Source organism: Raphanus sativus, chromosome 4, assembly GCF_000801105.2.
Source record: "Raphanus sativus cultivar WK10039 chromosome 4, ASM80110v3, whole genome shotgun sequence".
Lineage (NCBI taxonomy): Eukaryota > Viridiplantae > Streptophyta > Magnoliopsida > Brassicales > Brassicaceae > Raphanus > Raphanus sativus.
The window spans coordinates 20,837,647-20,857,268 of record NC_079514.1 but is presented as its reverse complement, the minus strand read 5'-3'; the positions used below and the strand labels follow the sequence as shown (position 1 = coordinate 20,857,268).

Sequence of the window (19,622 nt, the reverse complement as noted above, 5' to 3'; positions counted from 1 at the left end):
ATTGATATGATTTTTTAAAGTTATTCAGGGGTATCTAAGTCCAAAACATACCAAAAAGTGATTTATGGCAAAGGGACAATGCAGTTGTTTTTATGTTCTCTTTTGACAATTTTTCAATAAAATATGTAGTGGGAATGAAAATGCTCTAAAGAAAATTAGTTTTGGGGTGGGTTCGGGTCGGGGCAAAATTGAAAACTCTTGCTCATCAATCATCATCATCATCGGATCATGAAACTACCTCCTCCGTCCCTCCTCCTCCCCGTGATGGTGCTCCACGGCAGGATAACGCCCTACTTCCTCAAAAGCCCGAGCATCCGTACGTTTTGCTTTCCCTTCTTCCATCACTCTCGCTTGCTTGCTTGTCCTCTTGATTACTACCCAAAGTGTATATATATATATATATATATATATATATATATATATATATATATGCTAAAGCTAGTTAGAAGTGTATATGAAAAAACAAAATGTTATGATTCCAATTGGTGTATCTGTCTCTGTGTGTTTGTGTGAGCATTCATAATTTCCTAGTACCTCCTTTCTGTGCTCTTCTTGCAGAGTGGCTGTGTAGGAACCAGAAATGCCAGAGGAAGAAGTAAAGTGCACATTAGAAGCAGTAGCATCTACCGGAAAGTTCTGGTAAATACCACATCTATGAGAGCATTCATGGTTTATTAATTCTCTACTTAAAAAAAAAATTGGCGTCTTATCGGTTTTGTATTATCGCTGCATAGAGTTTAAGTGGATTGACAAGTGGGTTTATTTTTCTGAGTAATTTTAGGTTTTTTATAGGGTCTCATCTCTCTGTATTGCTTGCTACCTACATCTAGTTGACTACCTTGTTATACTTACTACAGGCAGGACTGGGAGAAACTAAAGGGAATGCTTTCGTGGTGGTTGAAGAAGGTATGTTCCAGGTATTACTAGCTGTGTGCTTTGAATACAATATTATTATATCATCCCCATGATTACGGACAGTATCTGACTATCTATACGGTGCGTGCGTTGTAAAGGTTCTGTCAGAATATCCTGAGGCAAAAATGACGGACGAACGGCAAAAGGAAGCCTTAGGAGAAACATATTCAGTGCTCGTCACTCGATTGGATGAAGGTCAATATCTACTCACTTTATTAGTAATCGTACTTTGGTTGCCAAAAAAAAGATGAGAGTTTGAAACTGGGAGAAAGAGGGTTTGCGTAGGGGTTTATCTCGTCAATCATTATCCATCTATTTCGCAATAGACGAGCTATATAACTTGACTCATTCTCTTTTTCCTCAAAGTTACTATCAATAAACGCTCTGCAAAGAATTAAGAAAGTAGCGTGCGTAAATGAAATGAAGTGTCGTATCATCGTATAGTGTGAGAAACATATGCTGAGACTTGTGTCAGGGCTTTTGCAATCCAGTTGTTTAAGCTGCTTTTGTTTTTTTTTCCTGACCCTTTTCAGTTTTTTATAATATGCTTTTACAACTCTGTTTAAAGCATGTTTTTTTTTTGTTCTCGTCTTGTTTTGCAGCCCTTCTTAGTTTCGACGAAGGTCCTCCATTTACACTGCAGAGACTCTGTGAGGTAAGTAGATACGTTTGCTAATCGTGATTTACGTTCAATGGTGGATATATCATGTTCCTAAACCACTACGTAGTCTAAAAATCAAAGATCAGTTGACTCCTCTCGTAATTGTTTTGAAAGCTACCACACAGAGCTTATTGGTTTATTTGTCTTCAACATATCCTTTTGGCTGCAAGGAGTATTTACCCAAAGCTCTCTAAGCTTGCTCTTGCTTTAGAAAAGGTACAGATTTTGAAATCATTACATTTGGGGTTTTATACTTGATATAAACATCTCCTTGATGTTATTCTGAAAGAAAAATAATCCGATTCTTTGCAGACTCTGTTGGTTACTTCGATGTTATCCATCAGTACGGACCCACAATTACAGACCACTGAGGATACAAACGCAGCAGCAACGGAAGACACAAATACACCAAAGCCCTGTTCGTTTGGTTGCCGCAGGTTTCTGCGTCGGCGTTAGCGTCGGCGTCAGCGGCTACGTCAAACTCGTTATCTGATGTTCGTTTCATAGACGCCGACGCTGATTGTTGTTCGTTTCGAAGACGCCGGAAGTTGACGCTGACGCTGACGCAGAAAGCAGAATTAAGTACTGTTCGTTTGATAGACGCTGCGGCTATTATCATTTTATTCATACTAGATATTTTACCCGGGCTACGCTCGGGTTTTCTTATATAATTTAATTTTATTTAGTTTATTATAGAGTCGGTATTTGACTACTATAATGAATAAACTATATAAATTATTAAACAAATATGCAATTTTGAATTGTTTAATTTGGTAAAATAACTGAAATTAATCATTATATGTAGCTTGTACTTTCAGCAGAAACTTACAAAACAGGAGTAAGTGGTGATAACTTAAGCAGAATTCTCTAATTCTAAATTATTGATAGCTTGTACTTGCAGTAGAAGCTTACAAAACATAAGTAAGTGGTGATAACTTAAGCTTACTTCTCTAATTCTAAACTATTGAACAAACTTACACTGTTTAACTTCCATGACTCCAAGTCTCCAACCAATTGCATATGGAAAAAGAAATCTTAAAAAAATGCTTTACAAAAACTCTCATTTGTTCTTTTTTCTTCTGTAAACATCAAAATATTTTCTCGTTGAGCCTGTACAATGTCATTTCTTGCTACTTGAAGTATCAACGATCCTCTTTGTCCACCAAACACATGATTCAGATAATACTTGACATTGAAAATGTTGTTGATGTTCTGAGAATCTAGTGTGTCTTTTCCTGCAAAAAACAAACTCGTTATATAGAAAGAAAAGAGCTCCACATAAAAGTAGCTTTTTTTTTTTTTTTTTTTTTTTTTTTTTTGATAACCGTGGGGGTCCCAGGCTTCGCCCAGACTAATCCCACGAGGCCGACGGCAACCCACGTATTCTTGCGATTTAACGCTAGCCCCGGTGGCCACCGCATGTCGAACCCAGGGCGCTTCCTCTTTGGCGCTTACCACTGGGCCACCATGTGATGGTTAAAAAAGTAGCTTCTTCCACTGTTATATATGTTCTTTATCATTGCTCCGTTTTTCTCCAATAGCTCTGCTTCACCCAACACCTTAACCATGCAAGTGTAGTGTTTTATGATGGCTTGATAATACTTTTATCTCATCACTAAACTGATCAAATAACCAGTTGTCTTCTCTAATTCAAGACAAATTTAAATTTACAGTTATCAAATATCTTATCACCTTCCTAGCAAGTGACCATTGTTCTGCATGACACACCCATATAACCAGGTCAAAAAATTTAAGCAATGACAGAACCAATACAACATATGTGTGTGCAAAAACTATATGAAAATAGGAACATCTAGTAGTAAGCAAGAAGGAATTTCTAACATTACATATACAACTGGTTAATGTAAATTAAATAAATACATTTGGTTCTAGCATTGTTTTATTAATTTTTCTTATTTATCTTGTTTTGTTATTTTATAGTATGTTCTATTTAAAGTAAAATACATTAATTATATTATATTTATATTATGGCCAGATTTTCTTAGGCTTATATATTAATTTATGTTTATATAAAAATTTGATAGGTAGACAATATATATGCATATAAAAAGTAAGATAAACCCAATAGTATTTATATATATTAAAATATATTGTTCGCTTGATGTGTAACTAAATGTATTTATTTAAATTACATTAACCAGGTTGTGCATGGTTATCGTAATCTAACATATGTGCCTCTCATAATTTTTTTTGGCAACGGTTTATTATTCCAATAGTTTTGTTTCATAAAGATTATTCCAGAAAATATCATTATTCCATCTACAGAATTTAATAAAATTGTATGCTGGTGTTATAGATTACGACTTTTATAAATTTTTATATATGAGAAGAAAAACATGAAGTTGTACATGTTCGTCGATGAGAAATTGAAAGAATAAAAGAACATCAGATTTGATAATATATGGTCAATCCATGCATAGGCTTGCCTAAATATGGTCAATCCTTATACATACTGGTTGAACATACGATGACCAAGAGCATTATGTACACTATAAAGTTACACAAACTCTCGATCTAATACTTAAGTATAGAAGATTACTATCGGATATCTCATTTTGCCTAATGATAACCCTTGCATTTCATTATAATCCTCATTTTAGTTCAGTCACTTCGCCACAGGACAAACACTTTCTCAAAACTTCTTCCGTAGTACTTTTGTCCAAGCTTCTAACAAATATTTCAAACTCCTTAAGCGAGCGTCTTCATGGAGCACATCATGATGTTCTTCTCTTTCTTCTTACACATCAACAGCTTCTCCACGCTTAATTTCATCATAAGCATGCACATCACTACTTTGACACTCTAGCTCCTCCCAATGTCGTCGGTAAACTCACCTGCATTTTCATCGGCCTCTGTTTCCTCCTCAAGTTTTTCATCCATCTGATTAACCAACCCATGTTCCTCCTGCTTCAATTCTCTCTCTTCAAACTCCCCTTCACCATATTCATGATCAGCATCAAACCCTGGTTCACTGTCACCTAAATCCAATCTCTCATCTGCGGGTAAAAGCGAGTAAAATATGTAGATAATTTAAGGCATACCAATGTAACTTCACATAAATAAAGAAAGACGAAACCCAAAATTGTGCCCTTATATACGTAATCATTAATACTGATAGATGCAATATTTTCCAACCTGAGACTTGACAGTCTCTAAAAACAGTTTTAATAAAAACCAACAAATAAGTCGAGCAAATATGAGTGGTTCTCCCTCTGAAAAAATTCTTGCGACTCATTTACAAATTACAAATATATTCACTTACCAACACTTTCTTCCTTTTTCAATTTAAAGCTTTCCGTAACCATATGTTTTTTTTTCCATGTTGGTTTGCTGCTTCACCGACTCTGTTTGAGCTCTTCTTCCGCACATGCCTGATCCCATACAATTTAATATATATTGGAACCAATTTATCACAACACTGCAACATGAATTCCATATGGAAGACCGCAAATTTGAATTTTGGAATCAAGCAAAGAGTAGACAGGAGATAAATTATTTCAAGACTATTGTTTAATTAAAAATGATTATAGTTGAATACCCTAACATCCACGGTTGAACAAAATAACAATTAGATTAACTGAACAAACCCATGATGTAAAATCCCATCTTTCTTCTCTAGTAATTAAAGATCGAAAGGAAGCATTACAAAGCCTACTCTTTTTAGCAATTTTTATTGCTGTGATAAGACATCAGAACCTGGCTCACCTTCCAGATGTGTCAATATTGAGGTACCTGATACTAACCAAAATATGAGCAACATTAGTTGAAGAACTGCAAGGAAATTCCAAACAACTTAAGGATTTTATAGAAATCAGAGCTAAATATAGTACACCTGAACCATATAAGCAAATAAACAAACACAATACTCTTTGGCATGCAAACAAAGACATTTTAGTGAATATATATATATATATATATATATATATATCTCGAGATGCTGAGATGTACAACACAGAACACCACCATAATTTTAGATGTATTAATCTCCCAATATCCTTTTCTACTCCGGCTATTAGAGATGGTGGTGGAGTGACCAGTTCAGTAATCTCAAATCAATCATGTTTACATATATATTTCTCCTACAAAAAAAAATAACAGACATGAGTGACTGCGCCCATTTATTATATATACTCAGGCACGGATGGTTTCTAACTGTCCGAAAAAGGTTTGAACAAAAGAAGCAGAGACCATATATTAACATAGAAAATTTGATAGACGACCCAAAAAACACATACAAAATTTGATAAAAGACCGAAGTAATAGAAGAAAATAAATAATGAAAGATATACTCTAAAATACAAAGATGTTTATAAAATCAGGGGAAACTAAATTTTGGAGAATTTCCGAACCTGTTCGTTGAGGAGCATTTCCAGACCAATAAGGATCTTTTTATTGGGTTCAGATAGGTAGTGTAACTGGGTTTCGTGGGACCTGGTGAGATATTTTGAAGAACATAACTCCTTGATCATTGGCAGAGGAGACAGGGAACTTGCCGTTTGTTTTGATCGCCATGGCTTGAGCTTAAATAGAGCAGGTTCTAGGGTTTTGGTTTGTAGAACAGAAAGAAAAAACAGTATATAAAGAATGAGAAAGAGGGGAGGTGAAAGGAAACCATTAAGAGGAGATTGAAGCAAACGTTTGACTGTAGAGGAGGTTGGGTAACGGAGATTGGACGAAGTTAGAAGCTGAGAAGACGATGGACAATTTTAGGGGGATTGGGGTTTTTTTTTATCGCGAAGGGGGATTGGTTTGTCATGTGTTTTTCACCTGGACCGTATATGGGGCTTAGAGAATTGATTTCGTCAGATTTTAAAATCCCACCCGACTTTTAAGAATTAAAAACATAGATTTGGATCAAACCTGTCTGACGTGGTTGAAATCTCTCTTCCTATTGGCTGATTTAATTAAAGGACGTGAACACTCTAAAGGAGTTTCATACTCTCCTTTTAGTAGTGTTATAGATTTTATTTTTAAAAATTTGTAACATTGTTTTTTAAATAAATAAAATATAGTTTAAATATATTTACATCCATAAAAATATTATGTTTACTTGGTAATATTTTTTTGGTCAAATATACAAATATAACAATATTTTTGTCATAAAACTAAATCATACATTTAATTTTCGAAATTAGCACTTGAAACAAATAAGGCAAATATGTGTTACAGATAAAAGAAACATGAAATTAAGTTGGTTGATAAAAAAAATATTACAGCAAGTCTTAAATAACTATAACATATAAATGATAATCAAAATTATAATCAAAGAAAAAATTTAATCATTAACTAAAACATTTAATATGGTAAACGGCCTCTACTGCATCCATTTGTGATGCTATCACGCAAAGCTTCCATTGCTGTATCACCTGTCGGTTCATATTCAATATGTCCACCAGCATCACCTTCTTCTTCACCATCACTGATCGCAGCCTTGAATGCTTTTTGTTAAACAGCCCTAGTGCACTAACTGGTGCTTTTCCTCTACGAAATTGACCAATATGATATCGCATATTACGATGCAGACCAAGATACCCTGTCCTGGTCGAGTATCCGGAGTCAACTAGATAATACTTTCCAGGAGGAGGATGTGGGAAAGAAGCCTCATTCCTCGCAAAATGAGTCAAGACCTTTGAATAATGTGCTCTACCAGGTACTCCGACATTTGCATATATGAACTTCATATCGAAGTTACATATAGCAAGAACATTCATTGTAACTCCTTTTCTACCATTATATGCTTCTGCATTCTGACTTGGAGGACGAACCGGGACATGCGTTCCATCAAGTGCTCCGACACAATCTTTGAAATGAGGCCAATACTGACGATCATTCCTCACAACATGACTTACTCTTTCAAACTCGCCTTCTTGTGGTCTTAGTGTATCTGCTGCAAACTTGGGAAGAGCACTCAAGACATCATCAAGCTTCCTTTGTACCGTATCCAATGATCTTTGATACCTTGAAGCAATAACCCGCTTAGTCTTATCTTGACCAACAACCTCAAGAAACATTGCAACAGATTCCTCAAGGTAGACATTGTGAGACTCTTTCAATCCATATTGCTCAGTTAGCAACTTACACAAAGCTTTAAAAGTTCTCTGATGCATCCGAAGAATGTCATAGCACTGCTGATCAGATTCATACATAAGTTGTTGAACATAACGCCATCCTGCTCCTCTATCTGTTCGATGACTCACTCTCTCAGTAATTGCCACATCAAACAAGCCAAGTTCATCATCATAATCACCATCCTCATCTTCCAATATCCATCTTTCAAGCATCTGCAAAACATTGAATATAATCATAATCAGAAACAGTCCCATGTTATATAACAGTAACAGTTTTAGTGACAACAAGCTCATGTAATAAAAGTAACAAGCGACCATACTAAACTTAAAATTAAGTTCCATATATATATAAAGCCACAAAATGCATAGTTTCATACAGAGATCATACCAACAAGATAACAAAAGACTCATAAGAATCAGATCAACAAGATCACAAAAGAATACTAGTCCTAAGCTCCATACTAGTCAATCAAAACGCTTTATCTTAGTCCTAAGCTCTAGAAATTTAATCTTAGCTTCATATGTTTTCATTGTAACAAAGGCCCTACGGTTCCCTTCACTATCTATAAGCAGTTCCATTGATGCTTCATACAATGGCGACCACTCTTCCACTCCGGGAAGTACAGACAAAATCTCTAGCACATTCTCAAAGGAGATCACTCTATGTCTCTCTTCACGCTCCATTCTCTGTCTCTCTTCACGCTCCAACATCTGCTCCGCTATCCTATTCTTCACCACAATAGCATCAGTCCTTTTGTCACAAGCTTCTACAACCATGTCTTTCTCCGTACGCCTTCTTTTTGCTCTTGAACTTCCGCCGGAATGAGTCTGAGCTGCTGGCTGAGTTTGGCGTTGGGTTTGTGTCTGAGCTGGTGGCTGAGTTTCTGTCTCCAATGCTTGAGGCTCTGCTGCTGGCTGAGAATCAGCCTCATCATCACCATCATCTCCACCCACTCTAGAGTTCAAACTTGCTTCTCCATGTTGAGCACTCCATCCTTCAGCTCCAGTTATTACTACACCACCAAATTCTGCTTCATACATATCTATATTGTCAATCTCTTTGCACACGGATTTTCTAATCCCAGGACACTCCTGTATAACAAAAAATAAGCAATGATCAGTCACAAGCATACAAGCAATGACCAATAATCACTTAATAGCTAAGTTCACATAAGAGAATGTGTAACTGACCTTTTCACGTTCATTCCACCAATCATCTGACATGAGAATTCTTCCCATGTTGTCATACCCAAGCCCTGTCCTGTTTTGAGTCAGCGTCTTAATCTTGATGTATTTCTTCCTACTGGTGTCGTACTTGTTCTTAAAGTCCCTCTTCCAACCGGAAAATCCCTTCTTAAACCTCAGCTCAAATGCATCCATGATGTTCTTTTTCCCTACTTTATTCATGCCTGTAGCACCCTTATTTCCTTTTCTTCTCTCTTCCGCGTACAGTTGAAAAAAATACCTAGTTTCCTCGGGAGTCCAAGTCTAAAACACACCAACCAATTCTCAATAAACTTTAACACAAAAGAACAGACAAGAGATAAGTATATTCTCAAAAACAGTTCCATACAACCTAAAGCATCACTACAAGAAATACGAGTATTGGTAGCAGTTCGCGGTAGCACGAATTCTCGAACTGCTACTAAAAATGTCAAAACTCAGATCCTAACTTTATCATACCATTAAATAAACGCTACACCGGATTTTCATTAAGCGGGAAATCAAAAACCCACTTTCGAGTCTGTTTTTATTTGGTAACATTTTGAACCGCCAACACTTTGGGAAATTTTGGTTTTCACACCAAAACTTTTTGTGTTTGGGATTTTTTTTGTTTTTGCCAAGTCCTTTCTTCATCTCAACAAAAAAAAAATCATTCATGTCTAGAGAAAAAGGTCAATTCTTTTTCCACTCGATGTATTGATCTCAAACCCAGACTAGGCACAGCTCCGGCGACGCTTCTATTCTGGCAATCCCAAGCCTCTGCTTCTGCGAAACCCTAGACGTTGGAGGTGAAGAAGACCTGCTACTCTTCAATGGCAGAAGTAGAGAACACTAATTCTATCCGGTCTCAGAAGACGAGATGGCAAGCTACGAGCCTGGAGACGGGTAGAACTTCTTCCGCCTCTCTCTCTGTCTGTTCGATTCGATCTCATATATATTTCTCCATCGCTGCTTCTCTGTCTATTTCAAGTTCCGTTGATTCTTCTTCTTCGTCGGGTATGATTTTATTTGGATTTCACCATCATCGGTTGTTTCTCTGTATAATTTGCTTTCAAATCCAATTCGCTAGGATTCTGTTTCCTCGCAAAGCTTCTCTGCAGTTTGACAGTTTAGTAGACTGAAGAAGTGAAAAGTCACATTCTTTTCTCTAAATGTTTCACTTAGGGACTATTGATTCAGTTACTCCAAGAGACCTGATGCAACTGCAGATTTGAGTGGTGCTATTGAGGTTTGTCACTCTTACTTACCTGTCGAGTTACTTGTTTTACTACCGAAAGAGCATAGCCTTAGTAGCCATTTTCATGTTGACAGGCTGGAAACAAGGAGGACATTGAGAAGTACAGCAAATGAACTGTGAAGTTATTATACCATCCACTTCAAAGCAATTGAACCAAGTACTCTTATTAGTACATCTACAATATCCCACTCTCCAGATTGCAGAACAATCTTCGCTCTGTGGTTGCTGTAACAGACTCGGAGTTGCTCTATAATCAGGCAAGTCTCTTTCATATCTCTTTGTAGATTTGTTGTTTATATGAAATGGCTTTGTAGATGCCTATATGTTTTCAGTGGCTTTGTTTGTTCATTGAGTTCTAAAGGTTGTCACTTTAATGGTGTTTGTTGTGTAGGGGAATGATTCTACTCTTTTTAGCCTCTCCTTCTAGTTTTCTCTGCTCTAATAATCTTCAAAGACTTAAATTCATTGTTGATAATCACTTATATACAAGGATGTATCAGTAACTACTCTGCCCTTGTTAAATCTCCTTCCACACTTGTCGTGTCCTTGTGAGATTCTGTAAACGTTGATAAATCTGTGTCTTGTATTTTCAATAGGTTGATAAATTTATGTCTAGTTGGAACAATGACAAAGCTTTTAGGGATAGATTTATTCAGTAACTTCAATTCTTATTTGGGTGTCTTGCTGTCTTTCTTGGATAACAGTGTGAAAGTTATGGTTTCGTTTTATGTGTTTCAGGACATTGAGAAAGAGAAGCTGAGGAGCGAGAAGCTTTTTTTACTAGAATTAAGTTAGTTTCTTTGATTTTTTATTTGAATGATTAGGTTAGGAAGGACTTATAAGGATACAAGTCTGATGACGAGTACTTAATATATGTATGTTTCAGATTTATGTTTAAAAATTAGATTATCATTTATATTTATAAAGTTAATGATATTTTTATTTCTCAATCCTCTAAAACCCCTAACTTTCAAATATTTCATTATAAAATCTAAAAATGACACAAAAAGTAATATGATAAAAAGAAAACCTAACACTAATAATAAACTAGAAAAAGAAAGAAAAAGTACATTTTTACATTAAGTTTTAAACCCTAAACATGCCCTAAACCCTAAATACATACCTCAAAGCCTATATCCTAAATACAAATTTCAACAATAATATTTTTAAACTTGAATTAAAACTCTAAATTTAGTCATTTCAGAAAACTTAATCTTGACTATATATTTGATTTCAAATTCCAAACCATACTTACATACCCTACATCTATTAAAAGTTAGGGGTTTTAGAGGATTGGGAAATAAAAATATCGTTAACTCTAATGAAATACCATTACAAAATATTACTAAAATTATGTATTTTGGAAATTTAATAAAATATAAATTTTATATTTAGATTAAATTGCATATCTAAACTCTAAACATATAATCCAAACTTTGTATCATACTTCAAACCCTAAACCCTAACACTTGAAGTTAGTTTCTTAAAACTTCAATCTTAAACTTAAGATCAAATTTAAATAATTTTAAAAATTTAATCTTAGATTTCTATTTTAAACCACAAACACTAAATATTAAATCTACACCGTATATCTAATACCCTAAAACCCGTCCTATATACAAAATCACAAATCTAATATTTTCAAACTTATAATATAAATTTTAAACTCAAACTTCAAGTCTACATCAAAACTCAACCCATATACATAACTCTAAATATAAACCCAAAACACTATATTCCAAACTCTAAACTTATTAATCATTTTGTTAATTTTATATTATTAGTTTTACTTAACGTAAAATTGCTTATAAAAATGAAATCTAATCATTTTGTTAACTTTATATCATTATTAGTTATAATTGTAAATGTATTATTTAATTGTTACATAATTATCTAGAGTTATACATTTTTAAATAATTATAAATAAATGAAAAGACAATTTCTGTTAGCTTTTTTGGGGCCTTTGATTGATTTTGATCCAAAGGCTCAGAATCTATATTTTTGTGATCTCCGTCCTTCGTTCTGATTGGTCGAAACATAATATGTATGGATTGCAAATCTTAGCCATGGATTAGATTAAATCAATGGACAAGATTGACTCTTGTTGTGTTTGTTCCATTCATCCTATTTTACTTATTATTTTTTTTTGCTTCTTCTTCTTCATTCATCTGTTTGTTCTCTCTCGAAACCAACCAACACGACAATTGTTTTTGCTTCTTCTTCTTCAAACCTTAAACTCATAATCCATGGATTAGACTAAGCAAGACGGTGTTACCAGCTGGAGTTTGTCCTCATCCGAAGCCTGAAGGTTACCAGCCGTGGAGGCGACGGCGTTTTATCTCCGTGTATGTCATAGTCTCTGTGTACACTGCGACATTCATTAGTCTAGGTTTAATGGATTCGTTTTATCTCTGTGTAGGTCATATTCTCATAGAAAGTCCTTGTCTTTGTCTCGATGCCATTCAAAGGAGATATCTTATCACCGGAGTCGGAACTAGCCGGAGTCGAAGAGAGAGTATAGTCGGAGATGTGTCAGATTCTGTAAGCGGAGGAAGACAGTGAGACGATGACACGGGAAGGAGAATTGTTGGAGGAGTTCATGATGGTGGATGATGGAAGAGCACAGCAGAGGCGGAGGTGAAGCTCTATGGCAAGAGGCGGAGATGGAGCGAAGAGTTAGGGATTTTTAGGGTTAATTTTTTTGGTTAATATTTTGGTTTACGGTTAACCAATTTTGTTTTAGTGTTGTTTTGGTTCAGTGTGTAAACTGATTTATTGGTAAACAGATTATAATTAATAAAATGAAATTTATTTATTTTGTTTATAAATTAATTCTTGATTTTTTAATCATTTGTTTTTAGTTAATTAGTTTTAATCAATTAATTTAATTAATTTAATAAATTAATAAATTTAATCTCTTATTATTTAATTTTTAACTATAACGTTATATTTGTGTCATTATAAAATATATTATGGCACAGGAAAAACGCCATATAAAAATATGTAATAACAAAAATAAGACGCTATTAAAATAGTTTAATATAGCATACGATCAATGCTACAATATCATTATTTTTTATAGCACACGAAAATATGCTATGATAGAGGGGAGGTCTATTATAGCTGCGGCTGTCACGGCGTTCTTCGAAACGCTACGAAAACTCTATAATAGCGTTTTTCGGATGCTACTAATACCGATTTTTCTTGTAGTGCATACAACCAGGCAGTTCCATACGTATAAGAGACAAGACTAAACAGAAAGATTAAGCTAATGAGAGAGCCTTACATCTTTAGCCATCTTCAAAAGTGAGCTTGGGAGAGCTTGAGTGAGAGAAGCTTGGGAGAGCTTGAGACCTGCACAAAACAGAAAGATTAAGCAATGAGAACATGAAGTTTATGACTTATATACAAGCAACAGTATAGAGGCTTGAGACAGAACACGACTTTAAAAATCATCTGAATCAGTCTCAAGAAACAGTGTGAGCTTGAGAGAGAGAGCTGAGTCTCTCACCGTAAACTTGGAGAGGCGTGGGAGAAGAGAGAGAGAGAGCTGGAGAGTGTGAGCTTGAGAAGAGAGAGCCTGCAAAAAAGATAGAAAAGGAACAAACTTTAAGTACAGTGGTAATGCAACAAGCTCTTTTCATGTCAATGAGACAAAGTCTCGGAAGTACAAACAGAAACCATACCAACAAGATTGATAAGACATCAGTACTTATAATACAGCCTTTGAACTAACAAAAGGTAGATTGTGAGTAAATAACATACGCTGGCTTTGAAAGAGATCACCAAGCGCACGGTAGAGTGGAGCAGCTGCGGGTGGTTTAGGCAAAGAGCCGTACGTGTTGTGAATATTCTCACTGTACGTGTTGTGAATATGCTTCCTTCAAGCGAGCATCCAACAAATGCACATATTCATACAATGGGCGTTTTAAGTAATTTTTTCAGACAGGTTTCAAACAGAGAATGGGACTATTACCTCAAAGAGAGAAATCTCGAGATCGGAGAACAGAGAGATGCGTTGGAGATCGAGAGAGAGAGATGTGAGAGGAAGTAGGTTTGATCTTTCACCTGAAAAAGAATCATGAAAAGAATAATCAGTATCATTTTAATACAGAGTTGTGGAGAGACATATAGCAACAGAGAAGAACATCAAAATCAGTATCATTTTAATACAGAGTTGTGGAGAGACAGAGATAGAAAGAAGAAGATTAAAAAAGTTCAAACAAGTAAGGACATAAACAGTCTGATAGAAGAAGTGCAGAACCAAACGCAAAGACAACACAAGAGACCATCACTAGCATCAAGCACAACCATAAACGACATCACTAGCAACCACATCAAACAGTCTGATACTCAACACTACGGCATCAAACAAGGAACTTAAAAACGAGACGTATAGCAAAAGCAACAAACGAGACGTATAGCAAAAGCAACTTGAGTTGTTGAACTTACCAGAAACAGAGTGAGCTTGGGAGAGCTTGAGTGAGAGAAGCTTGGGAGAGCTTGAGACCTGCAAACACCAAACAAGAGAAACTCATCAAACATATGAATAGCAAAACCCAACAAAGACATGAGCTTTATGTAAGAGGAACTCACGAACCGAGATGAAGAGCTTGAGAGAGATGGAGAGCTCGAGATGCGTTGGAGATGGAGAGAGGGTCGAGAGCTTGAGAGAGGTGTAGAGCTTGAGATGCGTTGGAGATGGAGAGAGGGTCGAGAGCTTGAGAGAGGAGAGCTTGAGAGAGGTGGAGAGCGAGCTTGAGATGTGTTGGAGATGGAGAGAGGGTCGAGAGCTTGAGAGAGATGGAGAGCTCCAGATGTCTGTGGAGGAGACGAGGGAGCTCAGACCAGAAGCTCAGACCACTATTTGAACAAAGGGTTCCGGTAAAAACAGATAAAAATATATCGATCAATGTTTATCAAGACAAGAACACTTTGGTTCTCAGACAAAACAATACCCAATAGACAAGAAACAACACTTAGCATTCTAAACAGTAGTAAGAAAACAAAACCCAGAAAGGAGAGAGCTTAAGAGAGAGTGAGATGAGATGAGCTTCAAGAGAGAGGTGGAGAGCTTGAGAGAGGTGGAGAACGAGCTTGAGATGCGTTGGAGATGGAGAGAGGGTCGAGAGCTTGAGAGAGATGGAGAGCTCCAGATGCGTTGGAAATGGAGAGAGGGTCGAGAGCTTGAGAGAGGAGGAGAGCGAGCTTGAGATGCGTTGGAAATGGAGAGAGCTCTAGATGCGTCTATGGAGGAGACGAGGGAGCTCGAGAGGCGTCGTCTGTGGAGGAGAAGAGAAAGCTCGATATGGGTTTGGTCGAAGCTCAAAGAGAGGTCTAAGCTCGAGGACGAAGAGATGAGAGAGCTTGAGGTCTGAGTCTATCGGATAAGAGAGAGAGAGCACGAAGTCTTCGTCAATCGGAGAAGAGAGAGAGCTCGAGGTCTGTGTCCTGCATCTATCGGAACAAGTGCGCCACTGCCCCTATATCTCGAACATCAATCTTCGAAGGACCTGTTTTAAAACAGAAGAAAAAGAAAAAAAATATTTAAGTGAGAAAATAAGTAAAAGACAAGAAAACCATAGGAAACTTGACATATTTACGAGTTTTACCTGGTTCTATTCGGCTATAACCGATCTAAATTGAAGAGCGAAACCTAAACCATAAATCATTGATAAATCGAAGAAACCAAACCAAATCAACCTGGTTCAGCTAATTTTGAATCGGTTCCATCCATCTATTTACTTAACAGTTTTCCATAAACCCTTCAGTTTCTTCGATTTCTTTGTGCCGCCTTCTTCCCCCCCCTTTTCCCCATTTTCAAACGCTAGAAACCCAAATCAATTTTCCGTTCCATTCAACTTGCTCTCTCTTTGGTTGGGAAGTTCCGTAGATCGAAGATGGTTGAAACAAGAGGAGGAGAGAAGAGGAAAGAGATTCCGAGAAAAGAAGCAGAGAGTAAGACAAAGAAGAAAAAAACGGTGAAAACGAAGGAGACGGCGGAAGAATCTTCGACGGTGCCGATGAACTACCTCTTGGAAGCTGCGGCGGCTGTTGTGTCTGAAGGGAACAAAGGTGCGCCGGAAACGGAAACTGAAGTTCCGCCAGTTCCGCCGTCAGTGGAAGAAGAAGAGGAAGCTAATGTGGAAGAAGAAGAGGAAGACGGCGACCCAGACGGAAAGGAAAACGCCGAGGAAGACGGCGAGGAAGATGAGGAAGACGGCGAGGACGATGAGGAAGACGGCGATGGTGAGAAAGAAGGCTCCGACGACGAGGAAGACGGTGATGGTGAGAAAGAAGGCTCCGACGAGGAAGACATCGAGGGAACAAAGGACGGCGAGGAAGACGGTGATGGTGAGAAAGAAGGCTCCGAGGAGGACGATGAGGCGCATGAAAGTGGAGAGGACGAGGCGCGTGAAAGCGGAGATGGCAAAGATGCGTCTGCATCGGATGTAAACGGTGACGAGGTTTTAGGAGACAAGGATAAAGACATGGAGGAGGAAACATCAGCACCAGAGTCCACACCAGAGATCGAAGAAGAGAGAGAGACGGATGAGGTAAGAATTTAGAATTTAGGAATCAATTATGGTGAAGGAAAACTAGGGAGTTATGAGTATAACTGTATGGAACAACTGTAAAACTAGTAATACTAAGGAATTAAAAACTAGTAATACTAGGGAGTCTAACTTACAACTGCTAGAACTAACATTATTGATAAAACTAGTAATACTTAGGTATACAAAGAAAACTAGGAGTATAAAACTAGTAATACTTAAACTCGAATAAGGAATAATAGGAGTTATGGATATAGGAGTTATGTATAACTTGGTAAAACAATATTGAATCACTGACGTACAACTACATGTTAATTGCAGGAAGTTGAGGAAACCGAGGCAGTCAAGCCAACTAGGATGTTCTTCTATGTATCGGAGTACAAGAAACAAATCAAGCTAGGGACAAGATGTATGATAGCAGACGTTATCGAGACGTTTTTGTCACTGAGCCCAGAGGCAACTAATTCGGAGAGGAGGTGGTTTCAGGAGCATCCACAATTCTGTCACTTGTTCCACAAGCAACTGGATGCAAAAGCCCAAGAAGAGTTCACTAGGAGGAGGAAGAAGAAGAGTTCAAACCACAAGGTTCAGGGAATGTGGATGCTGCTACTGCATACTGCTGATGTTCAGAAGATGAGAGAAGTGTGGTTTGTTGTCAATGGTGTTCCCATCCGTTATGGGCTGTGGGAACACACATTGATATCAGGCCTAAACTGCCGCAACTATCCTCTCGGATACAAGGATTTTGGTGAAAAGAAATTTGTGAAGCGTCATTTCAAGAACGGCGAATCAACAAGGTTGGAGGATGTGAAAGCAAAGCTGTTGGCAATGGGAGGCCACAAAGACGCGCTGAAGATGATGGTTCTGTTCTTTTTAGGAAGTGTTGTTTGTGCCCAAACGAAAGTCAGTCCTGGAGCCAATGATGTATTGGATTTTTTCCAAAGAGCTGTCGATGATCTTGGATACTGCAAGACCTTTCCATGGGGGAGATACTCCTTTGATTATATGGTTAAGGAGATCTCTCACACAATGGATCATTTCGGAGGATTGGTGAAAGAGAAGACGCTATGGCCACTTCCGGGTTTCTGTATTCCACTAGAGGTAAGTAATAAAAAAATTAGAAAATTATCTAACTTTTAGTATTGTTTTTTTGACTTTTAATGTGGGTTTTGTAGCGTCTTGCTTTCGAGGCAATACCTCCACTAGGAGTTAAGTTTACAGAACCGGTTGAAGGAGCTGATCCAGAATGTCCGAGGATGTACCGGTCAAAGTTCAAAAAGACAGAAATGAACGGGTTTCCTCTATCAAGTGTTAATCAAGAACTGGATAAGATAAAGGTACATGTTCTTCTTCCTACCAAGTTCATTCGTAATCGGGATATAAAGTAGGTGAAACTGGGAGAACTATGTAAAACTAGGTATTCTAGATAGGTAAAACTTGGAGAACTATGTAAAACTAGGTAATCTAGATAGGTAAAACTATGAGAACTGTTTTTAATTAATCTTTGTTGTCAGCCACGGGAAATCGACAGCATCGTGCCTACCTTGAATGATGAAGAAAAGGCTCTTTTGGCTGATGTATGGGAAGAGGATGACGACAACGACAAGCCTGATATTGCTGTGGACAGCTGGATTCAGCGTATCAATGAAGGATACACAGTCTTTTTCGAAGACATGTATGAAGAAGACATGGAAGCTCGGAAAGCAACTGCAGCAGCACAGGCAGTCCTTGAAGACGTTGCGCCATTTGAAGAAGTGGCAGAACAGAAGAAGATGTTGGAGGACTTGGTCAAGCTCGTGAAAAGCCTTGGAAATAAGCTGGAGACCGTGTTGGCGAGGCAGAACGTCATTGAGGAAAGGTTGGCCACGGTTGAGGGTAAGAAGAAGGGAAAGAAGGGATGATCTAAGAAGAACTGAAGTAGTAGTTGTTTTTTTTTATTATGTTAGTGTTGTTTCTTTTTATTATGTTCATCGGATGGAATTATGTACTTAATTAATCTGAACGCTTTCGGATTATGTACTTTAATTAATCTTTTGTCTAACGTATTTTATGTACTTTACCTAAAATAGCATAGATCCATAAATTGAAAATGCTCACAAAAAGACAATTTGTATCTTGAGATCCATAAATTGAAGAACAAAACAAGGAACTAACTATACATCAATTGAAGAACAAAAACAAACTTTACAAAAACAAAAAACAAAAAACAAAAACAAAAACAAACTATCCATCAAGCTTGGCCAAGTGGTTGTTTCCATGCTTTTGTGGAAAGAAGAGTGACACCATTCTTCTTGGAACTCCATGAGCATTGACAAATTAGAAAAAGGAATGAAGGAGAGAGAGAGAGAGAGGAATCCGAGAGAGAAGAAGAAGGAAGAGAGAGAGAGAGAGAGAGAGAGAGAGGAGAGAGAGAGAGAGAGAGAGAGAGAGAAGAGAGAGAGAGAGAGAGAGAGAGAGAGAGAGAGAGAGAGAGAGAGAGAGAGAGAGAGAGAGAGAGAGAGAGAGAGAGAGAGAGAGAGAGAGAGAGAGAGAGAGAGAGAGAGAGAGAGAGAGAGAGAGGAATCGAGAGAAAGGAATGGAAAGGAATCCTCTTGGAACTCTTCAAAATTTTGGTTTGAAAAAAAAATATTAGGCGCCAAACGAAATATTCATTTCTCTCCCAAAGATTCGTTGTTAGTTATACCAAATATACTGGTGTTAAGAAACTTTTTCATAGTTATATTTTTGGTGATTTCTAACAAATTTAGTGTTACTAACCCTTTCAAATTTTTTTTTAAGTTTTACTTTCGATTTAATTACTTTAAATGTTACCCAGGATAACTATGTATAAATATTACGGTTGTAATAAAATTTTAAAATGTTATTGATCATCACGATCTTTGTTGAGAAAGTGTGAGTAGAAACTCAAGGTTTGTATTGACTATGTTTCGAGTTTTAAAAAA

At 37.0% G+C, this 19,622-nt stretch overlaps 1 protein-coding gene and 3 long non-coding RNA genes across 6 annotated transcripts in view; 3 read left to right on the top strand and 1 right to left on the bottom strand.

Annotated features, from left to right (window-relative positions):
• Nucleotides 1-303: 303 nt before the first annotated feature.
• The window catches only part of LOC108850276 (uncharacterized), a 33,789-nt gene continuing 14,470 nt past the window's right edge, over nt 304-19,622 (top strand). The window contains exons 1-7 of the mRNA XM_057008053.1: nt 304-316; nt 559-639; nt 858-917; nt 1,014-1,110; nt 1,518-1,570; nt 1,691-1,792; nt 1,889-1,989. Coding sequence (XP_056864033.1) covers nt 909-917; nt 1,014-1,110; nt 1,518-1,570; nt 1,691-1,792; nt 1,889-1,989 — 362 coding nt within the window. The 5' untranslated portion in view covers nt 304-316; nt 559-639; nt 858-908. The remainder of the gene's footprint in view (nt 317-558; nt 640-857; nt 918-1,013; nt 1,111-1,517; nt 1,571-1,690; nt 1,793-1,888; nt 1,990-19,622) is intronic.
• On the bottom strand, nt 3,968-6,392 carry LOC108854846 (uncharacterized). Of its 2 annotated transcripts, XR_001949961.2 has the most exons (4): nt 5,947-6,392; nt 5,244-5,676; nt 4,860-4,968; nt 3,968-4,593 (listed from the first exon to the last, which is right to left on the bottom strand). It is a non-coding gene; the product is annotated as an uncharacterized LOC108854846 (long non-coding RNA). The 2 variants fall into 2 exon arrangements; XR_008945065.1 differs by having other exon boundaries at nt 4,860-5,676.
• LOC130511564 (uncharacterized) lies at nt 9,274-10,383 on the top strand. Of its 2 annotated transcripts, none has more exons than XR_008945067.1 (3): nt 9,274-9,885; nt 10,054-10,117; nt 10,201-10,383. It is a non-coding gene; the product is annotated as an uncharacterized LOC130511564 (long non-coding RNA). The 2 variants fall into 2 exon arrangements; XR_008945068.1 differs by having other exon boundaries at nt 9,275-9,774.
• On the top strand, nt 12,078-12,941 carry LOC130511565 (uncharacterized). The gene is made up of 2 exons (XR_008945069.1): nt 12,078-12,471; nt 12,546-12,941. It is a non-coding gene; the product is annotated as an uncharacterized LOC130511565 (long non-coding RNA).